The 24,097-nt window shown below is 39.8% G+C and overlaps 1 protein-coding gene across 5 annotated transcripts in view; it reads left to right on the top strand.

Annotated features, from left to right (window-relative positions):
- The window catches only part of ZNF215 (zinc finger protein 215), a 40,067-nt gene extending 22,132 nt beyond the window's left edge, over positions 1 to 17,935 (top strand). For all 5 annotated transcript variants that reach the window (XM_061380547.1, XM_061380546.1, XM_061380545.1 and 2 more), the window contains exons 3-6: positions 3,625 to 3,713; positions 5,117 to 5,249; positions 5,792 to 5,887; positions 8,583 to 17,935. In XM_061380547.1, the coding sequence (XP_061236531.1) occupies positions 3,625 to 3,713; positions 5,117 to 5,249; positions 5,792 to 5,887; positions 8,583 to 9,451 (1,187 nt within the window). In that variant the 3' untranslated portion in view covers positions 9,452 to 17,935. The remainder of the gene's footprint in view (positions 1 to 3,624; positions 3,714 to 5,116; positions 5,250 to 5,791; positions 5,888 to 8,582) is intronic.
- Positions 17,936 to 24,097: the final 6,162 nt, after the last annotated feature.

Below are 24,097 nucleotides of genomic sequence, written 5' to 3'. Positions count from 1 at the left end.
CTGGTGGGCTACATCCCATGGGATTACAGAGTCAGACATGACTGAGCGACTGAGCACACACATAGCTTCAACTACCATTAGAGAAAACATAGATCGAGGATAGAGGAACGTGTTAAACTATACCATGGGAGTGCCATTAGTAAAATCTAATTTGTCACAAACTGCAAGACAATCCAGTTTCTAGAACAAAATTCTAAGGAAGTAGGGAGGGGCCTGGAAGAGGGATTTAGAGATTAAAAGAAACATGAAAGATATGTAACTGATCATGTGAATGTGTGGACCTTATAACAAACATGTGAGGCAATTGACTGGATATTTGACTAAGAATTATTAATTAGAAACAGTGATGATATAGGTGTTGGAGTTATATTTAGTCTTTATCTAAAAAGTAAATAAAATGAAGGACTGAGAAAAATAAGAAAACTCAAAATAAGGTAAGCAGGCTAGAAAGGTAATCCAGAAAGTCAAAGAACCAGGCAAGATTGGTGTCTTGAGCTAAGAAAGAAGAAATCTGAAAGAAGGGATTGTTGAACACTGTTGCAACCAAAAAAAGTCTTATAAAAATGAGTACTGAAAATAATTGACTGAAATTGTTGGTTAGATCAGTGGTCCAGCGTGGGTCTGTCTGGGCTAAAATCAAGGCTTCAGCAGTTCTTAGTTTCCTTTTGGGTCTCCTGCTCCCTTTCCCCCATCTTCAAACTGGCCATGGTGAACTGGGTTCTTTACACACTGCCATCTCTCTGACACTCCATTCTGTTGTCACGGTGTGTGCTGGCACACATGCAGTTGCTCACACTCATTCTTTCACTTTCTGTTTCACTGACCACAGCTGGGAAAGGTTCTCTGCTTTTCAAGAACTATGTGATTTGATTGAGACCACCCAGATAATCCAGAATCATTTCTTCATCTCAAAGATCTTTAATGTTACAGAATCCCTTTTCCCATACTATCCAAGGGTTTGGGCATGAATATTTCAAGGGGCCTATTATTCTGCCTATCACATGGGTAAAAAAAAAATGAAATATGAGGTGAGAGTGTGATAATGATTATAGACTATTCCTGAGAAGTTTAGTTGGGAAGGAAATGAGAGGTTGCAGGGTAATACAGGACTGGGAAAGGCTTTTGGTTTCTTATAACGTGCTGTGGATCCCTGAAGAATCCACTTAAAGGGTTTGCCTTTATTTTTACTTAACTTAGATCTCTCAGGAGGGCTTCCATAGTGGTTCAGACAGTAAAGAATCTGTCTGCAATGCAGGAGACCTGGGTTCAATCCCTGTGTTGGGAAGATCCTCTGGAGGAGGAAATGGCAACCCACTCCAGGATTCTTGCCTGGAGAATCCCATGGACTGAGCCTGGCAGCTACAGTCCATGGGGTTGCAAAGAGTTGGACAGAACTGAGTGACTAAGCATACACAGACCTCTCAGGGCTGAGAGGCTACTGGCTAGCATTTGTTGAAAACATTTAATGAAAACTGTATTAACTACTGCCACCTAGAACAGCAAATAAACAGTTGGGACAAACAAAAAGATTGGGAGGAAAGGTGCTTTAGGGAGTAAAGGATTTGAAAGCTCCTACAAATTCTTAGAGATCTAGGAGGCTGGGTATGTGTTCTAAAAGACCTGAGGATTCCCTGATTCTCACCTCTGTCCAGTCTTCAGGCTCCGCTCAAGCAGAGGTGATAACTATCTGGCTAAATGTTGAAGGCATTCCCTGTGCAGACAGCCCATCTACAAAGGCTAGGGAATGGTTTTGAGGTTTTCCCCCCTCCACAGTTCAGTTCAGTCGCTCAGTCATGTCTAATTCTTTGCAACCTCATGGACTGCAGCACGCCAGGCTTCCTCTCCCTGTTTCAAGCATTTAAGGGAATCTCTGTGGAATCGCTAGCTAACCACTAAGCTGATGAAAGACACTTAAGTGGACACAGAAAACAAAGAATATAGGCTTTATAAAAATTTTTAAAAGTTGAAGATTAGCAATATTGATAAAAGTTTAGCTACAATGATCAAGAAAAAAAAAAGACTAAAATCACTGAGATCAGGAATAAAGGTAGGGGGATTATTATTAAACTTGCATAAATCAAAGAGGACACTGTGAAAACTTAGATGAAATAGAAAATTTTCCAAAACGACCCAAACTGACTCTGAACCCATAGCTGAAGAGATTGAATCAGTAATTTTAAAAATGTCAAGCAAGTAAAAAATCTTTTTGAGGAAGTGGGGATGGAGAAAGTATGACTATATCTAAGCAACTACCAAGACCATAGTAGTGGAGAATGAGAAGAGGTGTGTTTGGTGGGCAAGATCCATTTTAAATTAAAAGGGAGAAAGAATATAAAAAGAGCTTGGGAATGTATTCATTTGTGAATTTTTCTTTGAATGGCATAAGAGTTTCAGAGAACACAGTTGTAAAGGTTTAGAAAGGCGGTCAGGAGGGAAAAGAGTTATGGAAAGGAAACAGTACTCAGTGAGAGTGATAAAATGGAGGATGGTTGATTTAAGGCTTTTGCATCTTTTCAAGATATATCTTGCATATTTCTAAGAATGACAAGACTAAAAAATGCAGTAGTCACTGTCTGAAGAATTATGGGACCAGGGTTTCACAAAGTGTTATAGGCCTGAATAAAGTTAACAGAGTATAATCTTACTGGCAACATTCAAATGGCATGTTGCTGAAATTTTGGGGGTTTTTCCCCTCAATTTTGCCTTTATTTACAAAACGGTCTCATAAATACTTCTTGCATTGTTTTTGTTTTTTCTTATTTCACCCTGAATCAATAAGGGTGAAATACTTACAGACCAGTATTGGTCCATAGACTGACATTTGAGGATTAGTGGTGTAAGTAATGAATCTTGGAGTAACATTAGAAACTAGCCCTTGGGTGCATATATATATATATATATATATATATATATATATGTATATATATATATGTATGTATGTATATATATATGTATATATGTCTCACCAAAGGGCTGGAGAACAGAATTGGTTGCCGCAAAGATTTTTATGTCTTTAAGAGTCATTAAGTCTGTGTGTAGTATACACAAAGCAACTTAGAGGAAAAGAATCCTTGCGCAAAGTAATCCCCAATGTCTTTGAGGAAGTGATTGGTTAGGTAAAATATCATTAGCTCCCAGTAGAATTACAGCCTGTGGTGGCTCAGCCTTAATTAGGATTTAGTTTTGACAAGATTATAGTTATTATTTTTTTGATCTGCTATAACCACAGATGAGGCCTCAAAGTACTATTTTCCCTCTTCTCTCTGATCTAGTAGTTCTCTACCCCTGATAGAATCTCAGAATCACTTTTAGACCTTTTTAAAACTATAAGATCAGGGACTTCCCTAGTGGTCCAGTGGTTTAGACTCCTCGCTTCTACTGCAGGGGTTGTGGTTTCCATCCCTGGTTCAGTGAACTAAGATCCTGCATGCTGCATGGTGCAGTCAAAAAGTAAATCATAATAAAGAATTAAATAAAAATCTGGGCCCCACCCCTGGAGATTCTGGTTGCTGGTAGAACTTGACATTTTTTTCAAGCTTCTGAAGTAGCATGGTGAAACTGCTGTAATTATTAGAAGTTTCTCTGGGGAAAAATATTTCTCCCTAATGTTTTCTTCATCTTCAGGTATAACCTGCAAGGATTCTGTCCTACATCAGAAAGGGAGCTTCAAGAAAGAGAAAATGGAAGCTGACTTAATAACAGGCAAATCCCAGGTAAATTAGGATTCCAGTCTTTATTGAAACATCCTGCCTTTTCTCTCTTGGTCTTTGAACTTTTGCCAAACATAAGGGCATGACTGTTACTCTGCCACAGGACACTGGACCCATTTTAGTTGATGATACACTTTTTGGAAAATATTTAATTTTGTATATTCTCTGTGCATCTATGCCCTCAAGATTGTAGATGATAACTGAAACTGTAGGCATAGGGCCTCCCCAGGGAATGCTTAGAATTCAAAGTGAAGAAAGCCAAGGGCAGAATCCTGAGCAATGTCAGTTAATAGGCAAGAGCAGAAGAAACCTCAAAGGATACTGAAATGAAGGGACCAAAGTTGTAGAGGAAAACCAGGTCAATATGATGTCACCTCGAAAGCAAAGGATGAGCATTTTCAAGTACATTTCATATTTCAGTTCTTCAAAAGTTCAGGAAAGTACAGCTGAGTAGTGTCTGTTCTCTTAGCGTCAAGGAAATATACGCATGCATGGGAACAGAGGCCAGATTGTTGAGGGTTGAGGAGAGGAAAAGTGAGGAAGTAGGCAGAACACATGTAGACAGCTTATTCACAAAGACTGGCTCTGAGGTAGAGGACGGTTTGTGTGATTTGTATTTCAGTGTGATTGGTGGTGCCTAGAAGGACAAGGTTAAGAGTGCTGAACAGAGAAGTGCAACAACTAATGGGATGAGGACCTTTATAATAAGTATTTTTGCAGTACCTAACATTTCTAAGGGCTGGGAATATGACAGAAAACAAAACACCTGCCTTCATGGAGATTATATTCTAGTAGAAGTAGACAGACAAATACAAGCAAATAAGATAATTGCAGATAGTAATAATTATTACAGAGAAAAATAAACATAACCCAGTAGACTGATTAGGAAGAAGGCCACTTTGTTGGGTAATCAGAGGAAAAAAAAAAACGTATTTAACAGAGTGACACTGGGCTCTGAGACCTGAAGGATGAGGCATCAAAAGGTTGCATTTCCTAATTAGAGATGCTGCCTCTTCTAGCAGAGCCTACATCTTCATTACAAATTTCCTACAATTCTACCTTAAACTCTTCCTGTTCTGAACTCTTTGTGTAAGTTATTTGTACTCTATAGTAATTTTTTGTTCCACAGTTATTCCAACTGTTTTTTCTCTTCAATTAAAATATAAGCTCATCTAGAGTTAGGACGGCCCTTCATTTTCCTTTTGCAGCCCTCACAGAGTACCAAGTTGATAGGCCCTCATGTAACTTGATTTTTACCACTTAGAACTCCCAACACTGTCCTATCAATTATTTTTGTATATTTGTATATATTGTGACCACCTACCCTATTCTTTCCAAATTCATTTCTTCTCTAGTAATACTGATATTTTGGAGACCTTTATTTAAATAGGAACTTAATGTTTTAGGAACCAGTGAAATTAGAAGATGTGGTTGTGGAATTCAGCAAAGAAGAGTGGGGGCAACTGGACCCTGCTGTAAAGAACCTGTACAGGCATGTGATGCTGGAGAACTATAGGAACCTGAATTCACTGCATAAAGGTAGTATCTGTGTATTTACCTAATCTGCCCTTTAGTAGTCTCTTCATGCATGCGTGCTCAGTTGCTTCAGTCGTGTCCAACTCTTTGCAACCCTACGGACTGTATGTAGCCTGCCAGGCTCTTCTGTTTATGGGGATTCTCCAGGCAAGAATACTGGAGTGAGTTGCCATGCCTTCCTCCAGGGGATCTTCCTGACCCAGGGATCCAAGCCTCATCTCTTATGTCTCCTGCATTGTTGGGTGGGTTCTTTACCACTAGCGCCACCTGGGAAGCCCAGTAGTCTCTTCAACTTCTGTTAAAAACTAGGACTGCTGAAGTGGTTGAGGATATTTGAGTTTGGGTTTAGATTTTCTAATAACTTTTGGGAACAAGAGCAGATGCTCTTGCTGAATGTGATTCAAAGTCCTTTCTGATGCAGAGCTAGAAATGCACAGGTTCACTGGCCTTATCTTTTAGCAGCTCAGAGACTACTACTTTGGGATTGAATTCTCTTCCCTATAAAAATGTCTGAAATGTCTTTGTTTCCTTTTCCCCATGAAAAGAGCATCTACTTTCCAAACCAGTTGAGACCTCCAAGTTGGAGAGTAAGAAAGAAAGTTGGATAATGGAGCAAGAAATCCCAAGAACAGCTGTTTTTGGTAAGAATCAGGCAGATCTGAGGCATTTGTAAGAAGCTTCTGTTCATTAAATACACAGATAATGTATGACCCAGTTTGAGTTGGGTTTGAGTTGATAGTTAGGAGGTGACAACAAACCAGCTAAACTTTGAAGAAAAAAAGTCATTGCTTTTCATTCACAGACTTTTTTTTTTCTTATGTGAACAGGCAAAACAGTGGTGTGGGTTAGAAACACAGACTCCTTATTTTTTTTTTTTAATTGGTGTGTAGTTGATTTACAATGTTGTGTTAGTTTCTGGTGTACTGAAAAGTGATGCAGCTAGGCATCACTTATATTTATCAAAATATATCCTCAGTATCAAAATTATTATATCTGTTAAGGATTTTGTAAGATGGCCAGATATAAAAATATATTAGTAGGTTTTCTACATCTTAGAACTAAGTGACTTGAAAATAACAAAATACATTAAAGTGATTTTTTAAATAGGAGTAAAAAAGTTATGTGAAAAATGAGTTGTACAAATGTAAGGATAACATACTTATTAGGGAAATACAACCGGGAAATTTGCTGTTCAGTAAATACTGCTAGAACAATTATGGTTTTGATCATCTATTACTTCTTACAGACCATCCTAAAACTTAGTGACTTAAAACAGTTATCTTAGTAATTCTCACAATTTTGTGAGTTGACTTAGGAATTCTTACATTGCATATGATGTTGGCTGAGGATGGGTGTTCTGGCCACTTGACTGGGATGGAATGGCCAGGATGACTCATCACATAGCCGGAGGTCGATGCGGGCTGTCATGGGAATTTTGCTGGTCCTGTGGACCAGAATACCTGTACCTGGCCTCCTGAGGCAAGGGCTCCTCACAGCACAGCAGCCATGCTCTGAGAGGAAACTTCCTGAGAGGAGTTGGAAGCTGTCAGTCTTCTGAAGGCCAGGCCCAGAAGTAGCCTAGTATCACTTCTGCTACATTCTGTCGGCTAAGCAGGGACAGGACCAGACCAAATTCCCGGGGAAGGAAAAAAAAAACACTAAAAAACCCTGCACTTCTCTCTGAAGAGCATATCAGAGAACGTGCCATAATTTTGATCTGCTGTAGTTTGTCCTCTGACCACAAATTGACTTCATTTTCCTCGTTAATTACATTTACTCTCTCCCCAGATGTCATCTCATTATGGCATCAAGTTTGAAGCCCAGAAACTCATTCTGTGAATTAAGTCCAGGTTTGGAAGAGATTCCTCTTGCTCTGAAAACCTGTGACTTCAAGGAACAGGTTATCTGCTCCCACACATCCAACATACACTGGTGAGGTGGAGACAGGAAGACTGCAGTCAGGATTCCCAGTATATGCCTGGGCTCCACCCTGGGACACTCTGATTTAATAGTCTACGTTCTAGCATGGGCATTGTATAGACAAATGATGATTGCTCCTAGAAATTAGACTAAAAGAGGCTGAATTGATATATACTTGACAAAGTTGGATGTATCAGTGGGAGCTGCTTTGAGGTAAAAGTCATTTCATCAAGTAAAACAGTATTACCTAAGGACAGATTAGATGTGAGAGATGAAGAGCCGTGGTTATTCAAGTTTTCTTTATAAACTCCAGTGTAAATGTTAAAAGACCAGTGACTCATTGAACAAAAATGAGGATGTCAAGGGAAGCTGTTTCCACATGGAGGGAGATAGTCTCTCATTTGTTGAGTTTTGGAAGAGAGTAGGAATAGTCAAGCGGAGATGTCCTAGAAACTGTGTGAAACTGCAAAGCTGAAGATCTTACTTAGCTACTGATAAATCATGGAAGACAGCAGTGTTAGACATATCTGAAATTATGTGGAAAAAGAGAAAGAAAGTTCATTTAAATTTAATTTTTAAAGAAATGCTAGAATGCACAGTTTACTGGGTGTGTGTATGTGTGTGTGTGTATATATATATATATATATACACACACAGAAACTAAGTGAAAGGGAATTTGGAGAAGGGAAGTGAAACTTTATCAAAAGAAATACAGAAACTTAAAGAGAGGTGAAAAGAGAAAAACCCAACCTGAATCAGGTAAAGTTTTGAGTCCTAAGAAACACATAGAAAAATGTTTGAGCACTTTTAGAATCAGGAGTGATTTTTGCACCCAGAATAAGAATAGTTTCCATGCTATCATATATTTCAGTTCTTTCTGCCTCTGTTAAATACAGGGAATAACTGCTGCCATAAGGATAATAGGGGCACTATGATTGCAGGTTTGCTTTCAGATGGTTAAGGTACAGGGCCTATAAATTTAGACATGTTCCTAAAGAAATGATTAAATTGGTATTTTAGAAGGGCTTATTTTTTCAAACAGCTTGGGTTAAAAGAGACAAGTTATTGGAGAAAGCAAGATTAGGTATAACTCTTACAGACTAGTTATGAACCAGTGATGGCTTGAAATGTGATATGCCATGCCATCTCTGTATATATACTGATATTCTGCCAAGTTCTGTGTATTCTCCTTAGTATTCCTAAATAGCTCTCCTCATATTTTATGATCTCATCCTCTTTTTAATATTTTTATCTCATTTATTTCTTCTATAGTCATTGTTTTCTAACCCCACCTCACATTTCAATTCTGTATTTAACGATCCATAAGATATGTGTATACCATTATGTGGCTTAGCATTCCTTTCCTAATTAAGCAATTTTCCTTCCAGTTCATGGCATTTTTTTATTTATTTCTAGACAGAGAGAGAATTTCAGAAAATCAGGAATTAGTCCCAAAACAGAGAATTTCTGGAGAAGAATCATCCCATGCAGTGATTATGACAAGATTGACCGAAGGTGAACATTTTCCTGTAGATGCCTGGAACAGTGATGACTGGTTATATAGGAATCAGGAACCCTGGGACACAAATTTGCCACAAGAAGTTTTCATTCCTAATATAATGTACACTGAGGAGGGAGACTTTGAATATAGTGAAAATAAGGTAAGCGCTGATGTTAAGTCAGTTAAGTCAATTTTTGATACACAACAGGAAATTCCTATGAGAAAGGATTCCCCAAAGTGTGATCAGCTTAAAACTAACTTTGAATTTAATTTAGACTCAATAGGTAAGCAGCATTCAGAATATAAGTGTGGGAGTGCCTTGAGCCTGAGTACAGATATTCAGCACCCCAAAAGTCATACCACCGTGAATTTCTATAAATGTTATCAGTGTGGAAAGGCCTTCAGCCGCAGTTCATCACTCATTCGACATCAGATCATTCACACAGGAGAGAGACCCTATCAATGCAGTGAATGTGGAAGATGCTTCAACCGACGTTCAAACCTTACAAAGCATCAAAAAATTCACGCTGCAACAAAAGCCTGGGAAGGCAATCAATGTGGAAAAGCCCTCAGTGAGCATGAAGACAGTAATAAAAATCCAGGACTCTATTCTGCAAATAATCTCTATGAATGTGTTAAGTGTGGAAAATCCTTCACCCGTGGCTCCTCACTTACTCGACATCAAACAATTCATACAGGAGAGAAACCATTCAAATGTAAGCAATGTAAGAAAACCTTTAACAGAAGTTCAAACCTGCTTAAACACCAAAAAATTCATACTTGAGAGAAGTCCTGTGATAGCAACAATGTGGGATTCCTTCAGTCAGAGTGCAAAACTCATTCAAAGTCTGTGAATTTCTTCTGGAAGGAATCCTGTGCATATAGTAAATGGAAGAAAATATTTGTCAGAGAGTATTCTTTAATTGATATGAATGAATTAATACTGGAGATAAATTGGATAGAAATCTGAGGGAGCTTTTCCAGGTTTCATATGAAGCCATAAGGGTTCGGAATTAAACACAGCAACGTGGTAGTGTTTGTCGTCATTCTGATGTCCATTTACCAATGAGAGAGTCATTTCCTAGGCAGGTTGATAAGGAGTCTAGGAGTCCCCAAGGAGAGAGGGGTCTGGAATTCTCAAGGAGGAAGGAAGGACAAACTTTTTTTCTTTCTCCACATTCCTTAGGATTATATAACAATAATGTATCCTGCCTAAGGACAGTCTCTGGATTAAACCTTCTGGCTAATTCTGTTATCTTAAAATGTAAATTATGGGAGTAGGTCAGGTGAGGTCTTTACAAGCTCCAGACATTCTTTGGATTCATTGGAGAGTATATAACTTCATTGCTAACACTAGCAAGCGGGTACTCTTTCTGCCCCCTTCTAATGCCTATGTCAGAAGCTTTCTCTATCTCCTTTATACTTTAAAAAAACTTTATTACACAAAAGCTCTGAGCGATAAAGCCTCGTCTCTGGCCCCAGATTGAATTCTTCTCCTCCGGGGGCCAAGAATCCCGGTGTATTCCCGTGATTCAACAACAACCTTTCATCTTGGGGGCTCGTCCGGGATCCTTCAGGACAGGGTAAGGATGCTTGGAGCTTTAGTTCTTTGTTCTCTTAGTGAACATGTTTGCTGCCATGCTTTACTAACTCTACCGTGTGCTTGTGTGAATGAATGGCATGCCCTGCGTGAAGCAAGTAAGGAGCCATGCTCTGCGGTTCCACGGTGATCTCATACAGCTTATGGCAGAAACCTGTCGGGGTGTTATACCGACCTGCCAATGCCAAGAGGCGCCCAATGTCTCCTTCAGGAACCGACCAGAAATGGGCAAAGCGTGTGGACCGAACTCTCCTTTCTCGGTCAAACTTTTCAGTCTCTGACCATTTCATAACTCTTTGGGAATTAGAAGTACTAACCTAATCTATTGGATCATAGACTTTCAAGGGACTTGTGATCTATACTGTTATTGTGTACGGTGGCTTAGGTCCCAAACTTGGATTGGTGGCCAATAAAGCGCCTAGCCTCGCTAGGAATCGAAAGTTCGGAAGCTAGATGGAGCTCTAGCTCCCAGAACATCTCTGAGGTTAAAGGTTACTCAGATTGGGACTGCACTGGGTTTTTTTCCTTTGGTAATGCCGGCTCTTAGTGGATCAGAGGAGGCTGTTATAATGGTGTGGTGATGCTAGAAAAGAACATCTCAGTTTTATGTTCGTGTCAGTCTTATTGTGGTCAGGAAATACTCAGGGTCGTGCACAGGCACTCAGGTGACGAATGTTTCCCACAGCGGTCTTAGCTTGGGAGGCATTCCAGAAGGTTACTCTGATTCACCCCGGGTGACATCAGAGGCATGCAAGGTTAAGGGTGAAGAGCTGGACGTCAAGTAGGGATGCTATCAAGTCTACCCCTGGTACATCCCCACCCCATCGGTGGTAGAACCGGGAGGGACGAGTACAGCGCCTGCATCGGTAAGGGACAGACTAAGTCCGACCAGGAAGGAAAAGCTTTTGGTGTAACGTCTGTCTACACCCCCCATCTAGAGCAGGGAGGGACGCCTCCGGTAGAAAAAATGGCGCTGGTCGCTTTTTTTTCTCTCTTACAGATGGGAGCTAACAATACCAGCCTCACTCCTTTGAACTGTATCCTGAAAAACTGGGATAGATTTGATCCCCAAGCTCCCTCCTGTCCTCTTACTTTGCCCCCGTACCGGGGACTCCAAACTGGGATTCAAACTGCCCACATGGAGGTCCAAACAACTCCTGTCTCAGTACGACCTCAGACTACTCTGGTTTCAGTAGAAACTCAGACCATCGAAGTAACAGATGAGATGGAGGACAGGAGGCAGAGAGAAAAAGAAAAACAGGTTTCTCCAATCTATCCCTGGGATCATATGCGCAGAGCAGCCAGAGAGACTGAGGAATAGCCACACAAGCTGTTGCCTCTTTATGAAACACCCACTGGGAGAAATAATCAGTCTGTGAGAGTTAATAAGCCTTTCTCTTATCAAAAAATACAAAGAATCAAGGAGGATCTGAGAGACTATTTAGATGACCCAGAAAAATATATTAGAGCTTTTAAAGGTGTTACTCTGCTTTATGACCTCACTTGGAAGGATGTGATGTATATCTTGGGACAAACGCTGACTCCCAAGTCAAAGATTCGAGTTTTGGGAAAAGCGGTTGCTTATGGAGATGAATGGCTTGGTAATAAATCAGTAGGGAAGAGGGAGAACGAGATAGTGGCCCTCCTCACTGGGAGTCAGGCGGTCCCAACTATAGAACCAGACTAGGACTACAACACAGCTAAAGAAAGATGGGATCAGAGTCATTTTGTTAGATGTATTCTTGAAGGACTTAGGCAGGTGCGTTCTAAGCCTTTAAACTATGGCAAATTGGCAGACATAGAATAGGAGGAGAAGGAAGCTCCTGGTAAATTCCTAGATAGACTGAGAGAAGCCCTTCGCAGATTCACTGAGATTGATCCCGAAAGTGAAGAGGAAAAAGTGATCTTAAAGGATAGATTTCTCACTCAGTCAGCTCCAGATATCCACAGTAAGCTATTAAAACAGGCCTATGGACCAAATCAGTCTTTAGATTCTCTGTTACAACTGGCTCAGACAGTCTTATTATGGTAGGGAATATGAGGAAAAGAAAAAAGGGCAAAAAAAAAAGACAAAGGAAAAGGCGGAAGCCTTCGCCATGGCTATGAAAAACATTCTTAAACAGCCTGAGAAAAATGCCCAGAGGGGCCCAGGTGAAAAGGGATGGGCTTGCTATTACTGTGCAAAGAAGGGGCACCAGAAGCGGGATTGTTCTGTGCTGTTTTCACACGAGTTTCTGATCCTGCCAAAATCTCCCTCACCCCTTTTGGGAAGGGATATACTGAGCAAGGTCCATGCCTCTGTTTTCATGAATATGGAGCCCTTCCTTTCTCTCCCTTTAGTTGAACAAAATGTAAATCCTAGAGTATGGGCTGATGGAAAATCTGTGGGTCAAGCACAAAATGCTATTCCTGTAGTTGTTAAGCTCAAAGACCCACACGTTTTTTCGCATAACAAGCAGTATCCACTGAAACCTGAAGTTAAGAAAGGGTTAAAACCCATCATCAAAAATTTAAAGGAGCAGGGACTATTAATTCCCTGTAACAGTCCTTGCAACACTCCTATTTTGGGTATAAAAAAATCAAATGGTCAATGGAGACTAGTTCAAGATTTACAAATAATAAATGAGGCTGTAGTTCCTTTACACCCCGTGGTGGCTAATCCTTATACTCTACTGTCTGAAATTCCTGAACGGGCCAAATATTTCTCAGTAAGTCTTTGAAGACCCTACGCAGCCAGCTTCTCAGTTAACCTGGACAGTTTTGCCCCCAGAGATTTCGTGACAGTCCTCACTTATTCGGACAAAGTTTGTCACAGGATCTACAAAACTTTAATAGCTCTGAAGCGGTGGTGTTACAATATGTAGATGATATTTTGCTCTGTGCTGAGACAGAGGAAGCTTGTTCGCGAGCCTCAGAAGATTTCTTAAACTTTCTGGCAGGCTGTGGTTACAAGACATCAATAAAAAAGGCTCAGTTTTGTCAACAATCGGTTAGATATCTGGACCTAATCATATCAGAAGGGACTAGGGCCATAGGCCCTGAGAGAATTAAACCTATACTAAATCACCCCCTACCTATGACTTTAAGACAATTGAGAAGATTTTTGGGAATCACAGGTTACTGTCACATTTGGATTCCGGGTTATGGGGAACTTGCCCGGCCTTTATATAAACTTATAGCTGAAACTCAGCAGGCCCAAACCGACAAACTGGTTTGGTCTCCAGAAACTCAAAAGACTTTTAAGGTTCTTCAGACTGCTGTCCTGCAAGCTCCAGCTCTGAGCTTGCCCACAGGGTCAAAATTTAATTTGTTTGTCACTGAAAGAAAAGGTGTGGCGTTGGGAGTTTTGACACAACCCCGAGGGCCTCACCAGCAACCTATTACTTATCTAAACAGAGAATTAGATGTAGTTTCACATGGGTGGCCCCACTGCCTAAGAGTAATTGGGGCAGCGGCTTTATTAGCACCTGAAGCTTTAAAAACAATTAATGGACAAAACCTTACTGTACTGACTTCTCATGATGTGAGTGGAATCTTAAATTCTAAGGTTAATATTTGGATGACAGACAGTAGGCTTCTTAAATATCAGTTATTGTTGTTAGAAGGACCAGTAACTAAGCTTAAAGTTTGTGGAAATCTAAATCCTGCCACTTTCCTTCCTGAAAAGGAAAATGAAACACCTGATCACGATTGTTCTCAATTCCTAACTTTATGCAGCTCGGGAAGATCTAAAGGATACCCCATTAGACAATCCTGACATGGAAATATTTACAGATGGCAGTTCTTTTGTTCAGGATGAAAAGCGTAAAGCAGGTTACGCCGTGGTGACTGCTGAATAGGTTTTGGAAGCAAAATCTCTCCCCCAGGAAACCAGTGCTCAGTTAGTGGAGCTTGTGGCCCTGACCCGAGCTCTAGAGTTAAGCAAAGGGCAGCGGGTAAATATCTACACAGATTCTAAGTATACTTGTTTGACTTTACATGCTCATGCTGCAATATGGGAAGAGAGACACTTTAAAACAGCAACAGGAGAACCTATTAAGCATTTCAGAGAGATTGAGAGACTTTTAACTGCTATATATTGTCCTAAAGAAGTAGCTGTTATGCACTGCAAAGGGCACAGCAGGGATGGGAGTAAAATAGCTGAAGGTAATCATCTGGCTGACTGTCAAGCCAGAAAAGCGGCCTTTGATCTGGACAGGTCCTGTGGAACAGGAAAAACCCCAATATACTGAGAAAAAATTAAAAGGATATGAGAAACGAGGAACAAAGATTACTGATAAAGGATGGTTACAGTCCGAGGATGGACGATTAATAATTCCTAAAAATGCTCAGTGGAAAATTCTTAAGGGTTTACATCAGAGTTTTCATTTGGGTGCCGAGAGTACTTACCAGATGGTTTCTCGTTTGTTTAAAGATAAAAATGTAATGAAAACTTTAAAGAATATTATCAAAAGGTGTGAGATTTGTCAAAAAAATAACCTAAAGACTGAAAAGCTAACAAAATCTGGATTACAATGAAGTGAGAAGTATCCTAGAGAGGATTGGGAAATCTATTTTACTCATGTGCCAAAAGCTAATGGATATTCTTGCTTACAAGTTTGGGTAAATACCTTTACTGGATGGATTGAGGCTTTTCCCTGTCGTAGTGAACAGGCTAAAGAAGTTATAAAGATTTTAATCCATAAAATTATCCCCAGGTTTGGGCTGCCACGGAGCCTTCAGAGTGACAATGGCTCCGCCTTTAAAGCTGCTGTAACTCAGGGGGTATCTAAAGCTCTAGAAATAAAATATCACTTACACTGTTCCTGGAGACCCCAATCCTCCGAAAAAGTTGAAAAAGCTAATGACATTATCAAAAGACATCTGCGCAAATTAACTCAAGAGACGTAGGACAAATGGATTAAAGTCCTACCATAGCTTTAATGAGGGCTCGAACTACCCCCAAAAAGGAGGGACTGTCCCCCTTTGAATGTATTTATGGAAGGCCTTACTCACAGACATTGTTATAGACCCTGAAGCCTTGGAATTAACTAATTATGTAGCTCAGCTCTCAGCTCTTCAACAGGCGTTAACAGAACTCCGGGAGACGACTCCTGCCTGACCCAGCGTCCGAGACAAGCAAGCCTCTATTTGAGCCAAGAACCAAGGTCCTTATAAAAACATTGGGATCTGGGGGCCCATCCCTCGAGCCTCTCTGGGAAGGTCCTTACCAGGTTATTCTTTCTTCTCTCACAGCTGTCAAAGTGCCAGAAATTGATTCATGGGTACATCATCCTCGAGTTAAGAGGTGGCACCCTGACCAAAATTAAGTGACTTCATTTTATGTCTTTACTTTCTGTGCTCTGACTTTGTACCTCTTAGATGGACCTGATATGATAACCTATGTGAGCTTACTTCTGCTGACTCCAAATATCCTGAGTCTGCCGTTGGCTCCTCAAGACAATGTCTTCCTGTCCTGGGCTCACTCCTATGCTGCATTCCACAGTCGGTCTAACTGCTGGGTCTGCAGAGCGCTCCCCTCTTCGTCAGTAGAAGGCGTCCCGTGGTAGACATCCCCACTTCAAGGAAAAGACTTTCTCCTAGTCTGTGAATACCTTCGACAACAATCACATGCGATGCCTCTTCTTCATCTGATGACATCTACCAACCCTAAAATGGACTGGTGCAACACTTTACACTTTAACTATGGACATAATATGACTTTTAATTTCTATTTTAACTTGTTTTAATGACTATGTTGCTTGCATCTGTAATTGTATAACTGGATTTGTTTCTAGCCACATGAAAGCTTTTAAGTTACAAATGGTTGCTCAAACTCCTGCCACTGCTGTAGCTTCCTCCAACTACTATTTGGGGCCCCTGGATAAGATATCCTCAATATGAGGATTAGGAGAATATGTTGCCTCACCAATTTAGGGACAACACTCCTTGTCAGCTCAAAAGTAGTTATGGAACGAGAACGACGCCCCTTTTCCCTAGACAACATAATTCTCCTAAAAGAAAAGGGGGGAATGAGAGAGTCATTTCCTAGGCAGGTTGATAAGGAGTCTAGGGGTCCCCAAGGAGAGAGGGGTCTGGAATTCTCAAAGAGAAAAAAAGGACAAACTTTTTCTTTCTCCACATTCCTTAGGATTATATAACAATAATGTATCCTGCTTAAAGACAATCTCTAGATTAAACCTTCTGGCTAATTCTGTTATCTTAAAATGTAAATTATGGGAATAGGTCTGGTGAGGTCTTTACAACCTCCAGACATTCTTTAGATTGATTAGAGATTATATAATTTCATTGCTAACACTAGCAAGTGGGTACTCTTTCTGCCCCCTTCTAATGCCTATGTCAGAAGCTTTCTCTATCTCCTTTATATTTTAATAAAACTTTATTACACAAAAGCTCTGAGTAATCAAGCCTCGTCTCTGGCCCCGGATTGAATTCTTCTCCTCCGGGGGCCAAGAATCCCGGTGTATTCGCGTGATTCAACAACCTTTCACCATCATCTCTCCCTAGTTCATAAATGAAACCTATGGAATACTTACATTCACCTGATCTATTGATGAAGTAGATATTAGGGCGGAGCCAAGCAATACCCTTGGAGTTGACATCTAATAAAACTCAAACTTTCAGTCCTTATAAGAAGATCACAAGCAACCAGGAGCTCATGAGAATATAGAAGGACACTTCTAAGGACTGACTCTGAATTAATGCAAAGACCACAGAGACCGCCAGTTACCCCACCCGTGGTGATGTCTTTGGGTGTCCTGGTGCTGAGTGGGGCCTGGAACTGAAAGAGTATTATCAGCTGCAATGGTGGGTAGATATGTTATTAATCTACATGTATTCTCAATATCTGCATTTGTTTAAGTACTCTGGGATCTAGGCTTGAGAGACATCCATAACCCTAAGGCTGTCATTTATCCCAAACATTAAAAGGTCAACAGAGTCCTAATCCTCTGTGTACCAGAACTGCCTTTCTTCTGTAAGCTGCCTCGGGATCCCAGAGGATTATTGAACCAATATGCTTATGTTAGTTTGCCCCCAAAGAAACACACTGGAGACATGCCCAATGAATGTTGATGATGGCTTTTGTCAGGGTTCATACCTTATCCAAAGGTGGAAAATGTATTCTGAAGGGAACCACTCCCTGCTGCTGCTGCTGCTACTAAGTCGCTTCAGTCATGTCCAACTCTGCGACCCCATAGATGGCAGCCTAGCAGGCTCCTGCATCCCTGGGATTCTCCAGGCAAGAATACTGGAGTGGGTTGCCATTTCCTTTTCCAATGCATGAAAGCAAAAAGTGAAAATGAAGTCACTCAGTCATGTCTGACTCTTCGTGACCCCATGGACTGCAGCCCACCAGGTTCCTCCATCCCTGGGATTTTCCAGGCAAGAGTACTGGAGTGGGGTGCCATCGCCTTCTCCGGAACCCCTCCCTACAATGAGTTAATAAATGTGAAAAATTATTGTGTGTTCATTTGTTCATCCTTTATACCACAAAACTTAAGACAAATCCCTACAGAAGTAATTGATAGGATTCTCCACAAGTTGTCCTTTATTTATATGAATTTCCCGAACAAAAGCAAAACACTCCAAATATAAATTCTTGAGGTACATAGTTCAGTCATTCATCAAAGCAATGATATGTTTAATATAATGGATTACAACATTCTCATTTTAGGCATTCTGAGTCTAATAGTTTACCTTTTTTATAAGCTATTTTATTTTGGGTAATTGAAAGATAAAAGTACTATTTTCATTTTTTATCTTTTTTTCTCAGGAAAATGCTTATTTTACCTCCTAGATCTCTAAGCTTTCCAAAAAATAAAAGATTTGTATACTAAGTTAAACATACTTAGCTTCAAAGAAAACCATAGATTTAATAAGTGAATTTAGATACACTATATACATCCCACTTCCCTCAAAAAAATACCTTGAACAAGTGGGAATATGTTTCTAGATGAGAAGATTATTGTAGAGATGTTGAATCTCCCCACATTAAACTATTAAATTTTAACTAAACATTTCATTGGGAAGATTTCTTTCACAAAGTGATGTAAGGTTCATTTTGTAGAAGTAACACGTTAAAATAACTATGAACTTTTTATTAAAGAGAAGTGATAATAGGAACCTTAGTATATCATAAATTATCACTTCACATTGGTGTGGGGAAAAAAACTAATATTACATTTATATCATGCAGGTACATTCATTAGATGAATTTATAATGTAGGTTGATATTTATTAAAAGCAAAAATTAAAAGTTGAACATCAGTGAAAGCTGGTCTAAAAAGTGAACTGTCAATTCATGAAAAAAGGATAACCAGTAAACAGGGGATATACTGTTTTTACTAATAATAAAAACAGCATTTGGTGCTCATAACATATGAAAGGAATAGTAAAGCTTAATTTTAACAGAATTGTCAAGAAATGGCAACTATAACCATTGGCATAATGGTTAACCAAATGGCAACTAATAACCACTGACTTACTAGCTTTTCTGGATAGCCAATTTGACAACATGTATGAAGAACCTTTACAAAGAATACATTGAAGGGAACAGGTCAGGAGTTAAGGATTCAGGAACCTCAAGAATTCATGACTTTCCCTAGAGGGCAGGCAGCACAGGATCACAATCTACAACAGGAAAGCACAGAAGAGTTGCAGAAAGGACCAGGCATCCATCCTATAAAGTAAGGGAGTAAGCAGAGCTCAACCTGAGATAGCAAAAAAACAAGCATGATTCAAGAACCACCTGACTCAGCAACAGCAGCAACAATCAGTGAGGGACTAGGTCAGAGATGAGCTGGGGGTGAGCACATCACACGGGTTCTCTGGTATCTACTTAAATGTAACAGTAATCACTTAAATATTTGTCCATCTGCGTCATATTTAGGGAGCTGTGATCAATTTTCATTGGCACAGATTCCTCTGGATCAGAACACTGATAACTCCTACCTTCCCATAACTTATTTCAGTAATTATGATCCTTTGTCTCTAACACATGCCCACTATCTGTCATCTGCCTCTCTTGAATTATATGATTACCATTAAGATCAAGAAACCCATTTCCTTTGCAGCAGTTTTCACCATCATCTCTAGCTTAGACTGCAAAACTCTTCAAGAATGTCTTTACACCTTTTTCAAAACATCTCTTATCTTTGGAGAAGAGAGTAATAATCCATTACAACATTCCATCACCCTGTACCTCTGAACACTGTTCACTATGGTATTTGAGAAGTTATTAGAAGTAGGTCCAGTTTGATTCCAGGTTTTAATTAACCAGTTTAACAGAATAGGTTGTTTTCTTGTGTTTAAAGTAACACATTAAACTCCAGGCCCCAGATGTTTGCACCCATGACAGTGAATTCATTCCAAATGTAATTTACATTTGGTCCATCTTAGAATCTATTCCCACAATTTCTCTCATGGCTTTTGCTAAAACAGAGATCTTACAGTTTTTACAGTGCTAACAACAGGTATCTCTAGGATCTGGGAATGCTCGCATTTTTTTCTATCAGGGCTAAGTTGAGATCTAAGTCTCATTATGGGCCTGGAGCCTGTGACAGTGGTGGGGGTGAGTAGTGGAGAGGTGTGGTATCAGCTTGTGAGGCAAATGCTCCAGGTGTAGTCAGGAGTAAGCTTGAATCGTCTGGAGGTGTGACATGCTCAAATAAGTAGATAAAGGATACTGTTTCATCCGAAGAGGTTCTGAGGAATGGGGTGGCCGTGTTAGCCTCATTGGTGTCTACCCAAGTGCCTTCCATTGTTCTTCACCAGTTTTCTTAACCGTATCTCGTACCAAGTTCTGAATTTAATTGGTACTGCAATTCTGCAACCATTTCAATCAGAGTGGGGTTCAATCCTTAGTCATATTTGCCTTGCAATTGTTGAAAATCGGAACTACTTCAAAATTTCCATAGGGTCCTTCTGGTGATCCTCTTCTGGGTCTGAATTGTATGCTCACAGCTCTTGGTTGCTCCTGTTCTCTGTGTTTATTCTCTAAGGTGACTGAAAATCCAGACGGCTCCACATCTTTAAAATCATTATTTTCACCATAGCAACTAAATGCCATGGTCACTTGATCTCTTAACACCTTGCCCTCACCTGCACTTTTATTCACTTCTACCACTAGTGATAATTGGAGAAATCTCTATGCCCTAAAATTATTTTCCTCCCAGCAAGGAGGTTATCTCTCTGTGCTGCTCCTAGCAGCCCAATGAACCCCATTTAAAGGATCTGTTTTGTATGTCCACATTGGTCCCAGTAAATATTTCAGTCTGGGTCCTAGCCGGAAACAGATTCTAATTTTAGAATAATTTGATGACAGTTTGACAATATAGGACTATTTAGGAGGTATGGACAGAGTTTAGGGAAACCCCAAGAAATAGGGGAATATTCCAGGGGTAGTAACAAGGGGATATCTTATCGCTAGGCCTGCCTGAAGAGGCAACAGCAAGGAGAAGCTAGAAGGAGGTCATGTAAAGCAGGCACTTTGGTAAGAAATGTGACTTCAGATCTAGAAAAGTAGCCTGTCAAAATCAACCCTCCAGTCTGTCAGGGCTCCCCACTGGCCAAGCCTAGTCAAAGCTGGAGTCCTAGGGGAACCATTTAGGTCAGTCTTCTCATGTTAGAGAAGGATAAAGAGTGGATTTAGAAAGATTAAGCTAGAGATGATGGTGAAAACTGCTGCAAAGGAAATGGGTTTCTTGATCTTAATGGTAATCATATAATTCAAGAGAGGCAGATGACAGATAGTGGGCATGTGTTAGAGACAAATGGAAGACATCCTGGCAATGGACAGGATCCAAAATGATCTGATGAGAGACTTTTAGTGGACCTCAGTCTTTTCTTGATATATCTGTGATATCTATAGGGTGACCAGATCTCCTTGGAGTGGCTTCTGTACCCAATTAGATTATCTGTAGCATAAATAGAAGTGTTTTTGTTTTTGAGATATAGTTGACGTATAACAGCTTCAGGTGTACAACATGATGGTTCATTATTTGTATACATTGTGATGACCACAAGCAGACTAGTTAACATTTGTCACTGCACGTAACAAATTTTTTTTCCTTATAATGAGGATTTTAAAAATTTACTCCTAGAAACCTTGAAATACAGTATTATTAACTATAGTCTGTTCATACTGTACATTATATCCCCAAGACTTATTTATAACTGGAAGTTTGTGCCTTTTAACCACATTCATTCATTTCATCCATTCCCTGCTCCCTGACTCCTAATAACCACCAATCTGTTCTCTGTGAGTTTGTGGAGTTTTGTTGTTGTTTAGGGGTGGTTAATTTTTTTTTTTTTTTTTAGGATTCCATATATGAGTGATATCATACAGTATTTGTCTTTCTGTGTCTAACTTACTTACCTTATCATAATGCCTTCCCAGGTGGTGCTGGTGGTAAAGAACCCCTCTGCCAGTGCAGATGATATAAGAGACATGGGTTCAGTCTCTGGGTTGGGAAGATCCCCTGGAGAAGGAAATGGCAACCTGCTCCAATATTCTTGCCTGGAAAATTCCACGGCTAGGGAAGCCTGGTGGGCTATAGTCAGTGGGGTTGCAAAGAGTTGGACACGACTGAGCGCTCACACACAATGCCATCAAGGTCCATCTGTGTGGTTGCAAATGGCAAGATTTCCTTCTTTATGGCCGAATAATATTCCATTATGTATAAATATACATACCACATTGGACACTTAGGTTGCTTCCATGTCTTGAGTATTGTAAGTAAAGCTGCTGTGAATATGGGAGTGCAGGTATCTTTCTGATTTAGTGTTTTGTTTTTTGGCTAAATACCCAGAAGTGGAATTGCTGAATCATACAGTAGTTCTATTTGTAATTTTTTGAGGAACCTCCATATTGTTGTCCAACAGTAATGGCTGTACCTATTTACATTCCCACCAGCAGTGCACAAGGGCTCCCTTTTGTCCACATCCTTGCTAATTCTTGTTATTTCTTGTCTTTTAGATAGCCATTCTAATAGATGTGAGGTGGTATCTCATTGTGGTTTTGAGGACATTTCCTTGATGATTAGTGATGTTAAGCACCTTTTCATGTACCTTTTAGCCATCCATTTGTCATCTTTGGAAAAACATCTGTTCCAATCCTGTTTTTTCATTAGATTGTTTTTTGCTACTGAGTTGTGTTTATGTATTTTTGATATTAACCCCTTATCAGATATACTTTTTTTTTTTTTACAATTATTGTCTCCCATTTGGTAGGTTGCCTTTTCATTTTGTTGATGGCTTCCTTGGCTGGGCAGAAGCTTTTTTAGTTTGATTTAGTCTCACTTGTTTATTTCTGCTTTTGCTGCCTCTGCTTCTAGTGTCAAATCCAAAAAATTATCTTTCAATAAGTCAGATAAAACTGTGAGATGCTTATACATCCTGGTGATTTGCTACCTGTACATTGTGAAAGGATTCCTCCCATCTAGTTAGTTAACACATCATCTCCAGGCCAGCCAAACTGCTTGAAGGTGTTGTCCATACTGGCTCTGGACTGGTGATTCCACTAACATATACCAGTATTTTTTTCAAGTTTATATGTTTCTTTGAATTAAAAAAAAAAGTATTTCTATCGTTCACACTAAATTATGACTGGATTATGAACAGTGGTCCTGGTATCTTCATGAGTGAGTGTGAAAGTTGCTCAGTTGTGTCTGACTCTTTGCGACCCCATGGACTATACAGTTGATGGAATTCTCCAGGCCAGAATACTGGAGTGGGTAGCCTTCCCCTTCTCCAGGGGATCTTCCCAACCCAGGGATTGAACCCAGGTCTCCCACATTGCAGGCAGATTCTTTACCAGCTGAGCCACAAGGGAAGCCCAATTATCTTCATAGATGTGATCTTTAAAGTTAGTAATTTACCAATACCAGTTGTGCTCTGTCAGTTTTCTCTTAGAACTCTTTGATATCCATGTTGACTTCTCTTGCTCTTATTACTTCATTTTGATGCAGTAATGGCTGAAATTGGTTATTTCTTACAAGAAAGATTTACTTTTGTTTGTCAGAGATAACTAGGTTACTGTTTTAGCAAGTGAAGAAAATCATAAGTGATACCACTTACTAAATATATCTGACAATGAGTTTAGTGACTAAAAAAAAGTTTCTGAGGAAAATATGTAGGATTTGTATTTTGATACTCACTTTTCAATGAAAATTTTTATAAAACACCTACATCTCCTAATATAGTCTTAAGAGATGGAAAGTCAAACTTCTAGGTTTTAATTCTCAATTTGCCACTTCGTTGTTGTTGACTGAGCCACTTCAGTTGCTCAGTCATGTCTGACTCTCCGTGACCCCATGGACTGCAGCACACCAGGCATCCCTGTCCTTCACCATATCCCGGAGTTTGCACAAACTCACGTCCTTTGAGTCGGTGATGCTGTCCAACCATCTTGTCCTCTGTTGTCTTCCTTTCTTTCTGCCTTCAGTCTTTGCCAGCATCAAAGTCTTTTCCAATGACTTGGCTCTTCGCATCAAGTGGCCAAAGTATTAGAACTTTTTGTCCCATAACCAGTTATTTAACTTGGGATTCTAATTTTTATTTGAAAAGGGATAGTGGGTCCACATTTTGCTTGTTATATAGCTCAAATGGAATAATATTATTATTTATTATGTAAGTACAGGAATTACAAATAAAATGCAGATATATCATTTTTAGCAGTGTTTGACTCATTGTAAATGCTAAAAAGTCACAGCCATTATAGATGTTAATCATTGACCAAAGAAGCAACAGCCTGGCTCAAAATTGTTTAACAGTCAACCCTCTAAAATATCAAATGCAATAAACAATAAATTCTAGCTCCAGGGACGAAGG

The sequence above is a fragment of the Bos javanicus genome, chromosome 15 (genome assembly GCF_032452875.1).
Source record: "Bos javanicus breed banteng chromosome 15, ARS-OSU_banteng_1.0, whole genome shotgun sequence".
Taxonomy (NCBI): Eukaryota; Metazoa; Chordata; class Mammalia; order Artiodactyla; family Bovidae; genus Bos; species Bos javanicus.
The sequence above is the reverse complement of the archived record's forward strand: the minus strand, read 5'-3'. Positions and strand labels throughout refer to the sequence as shown.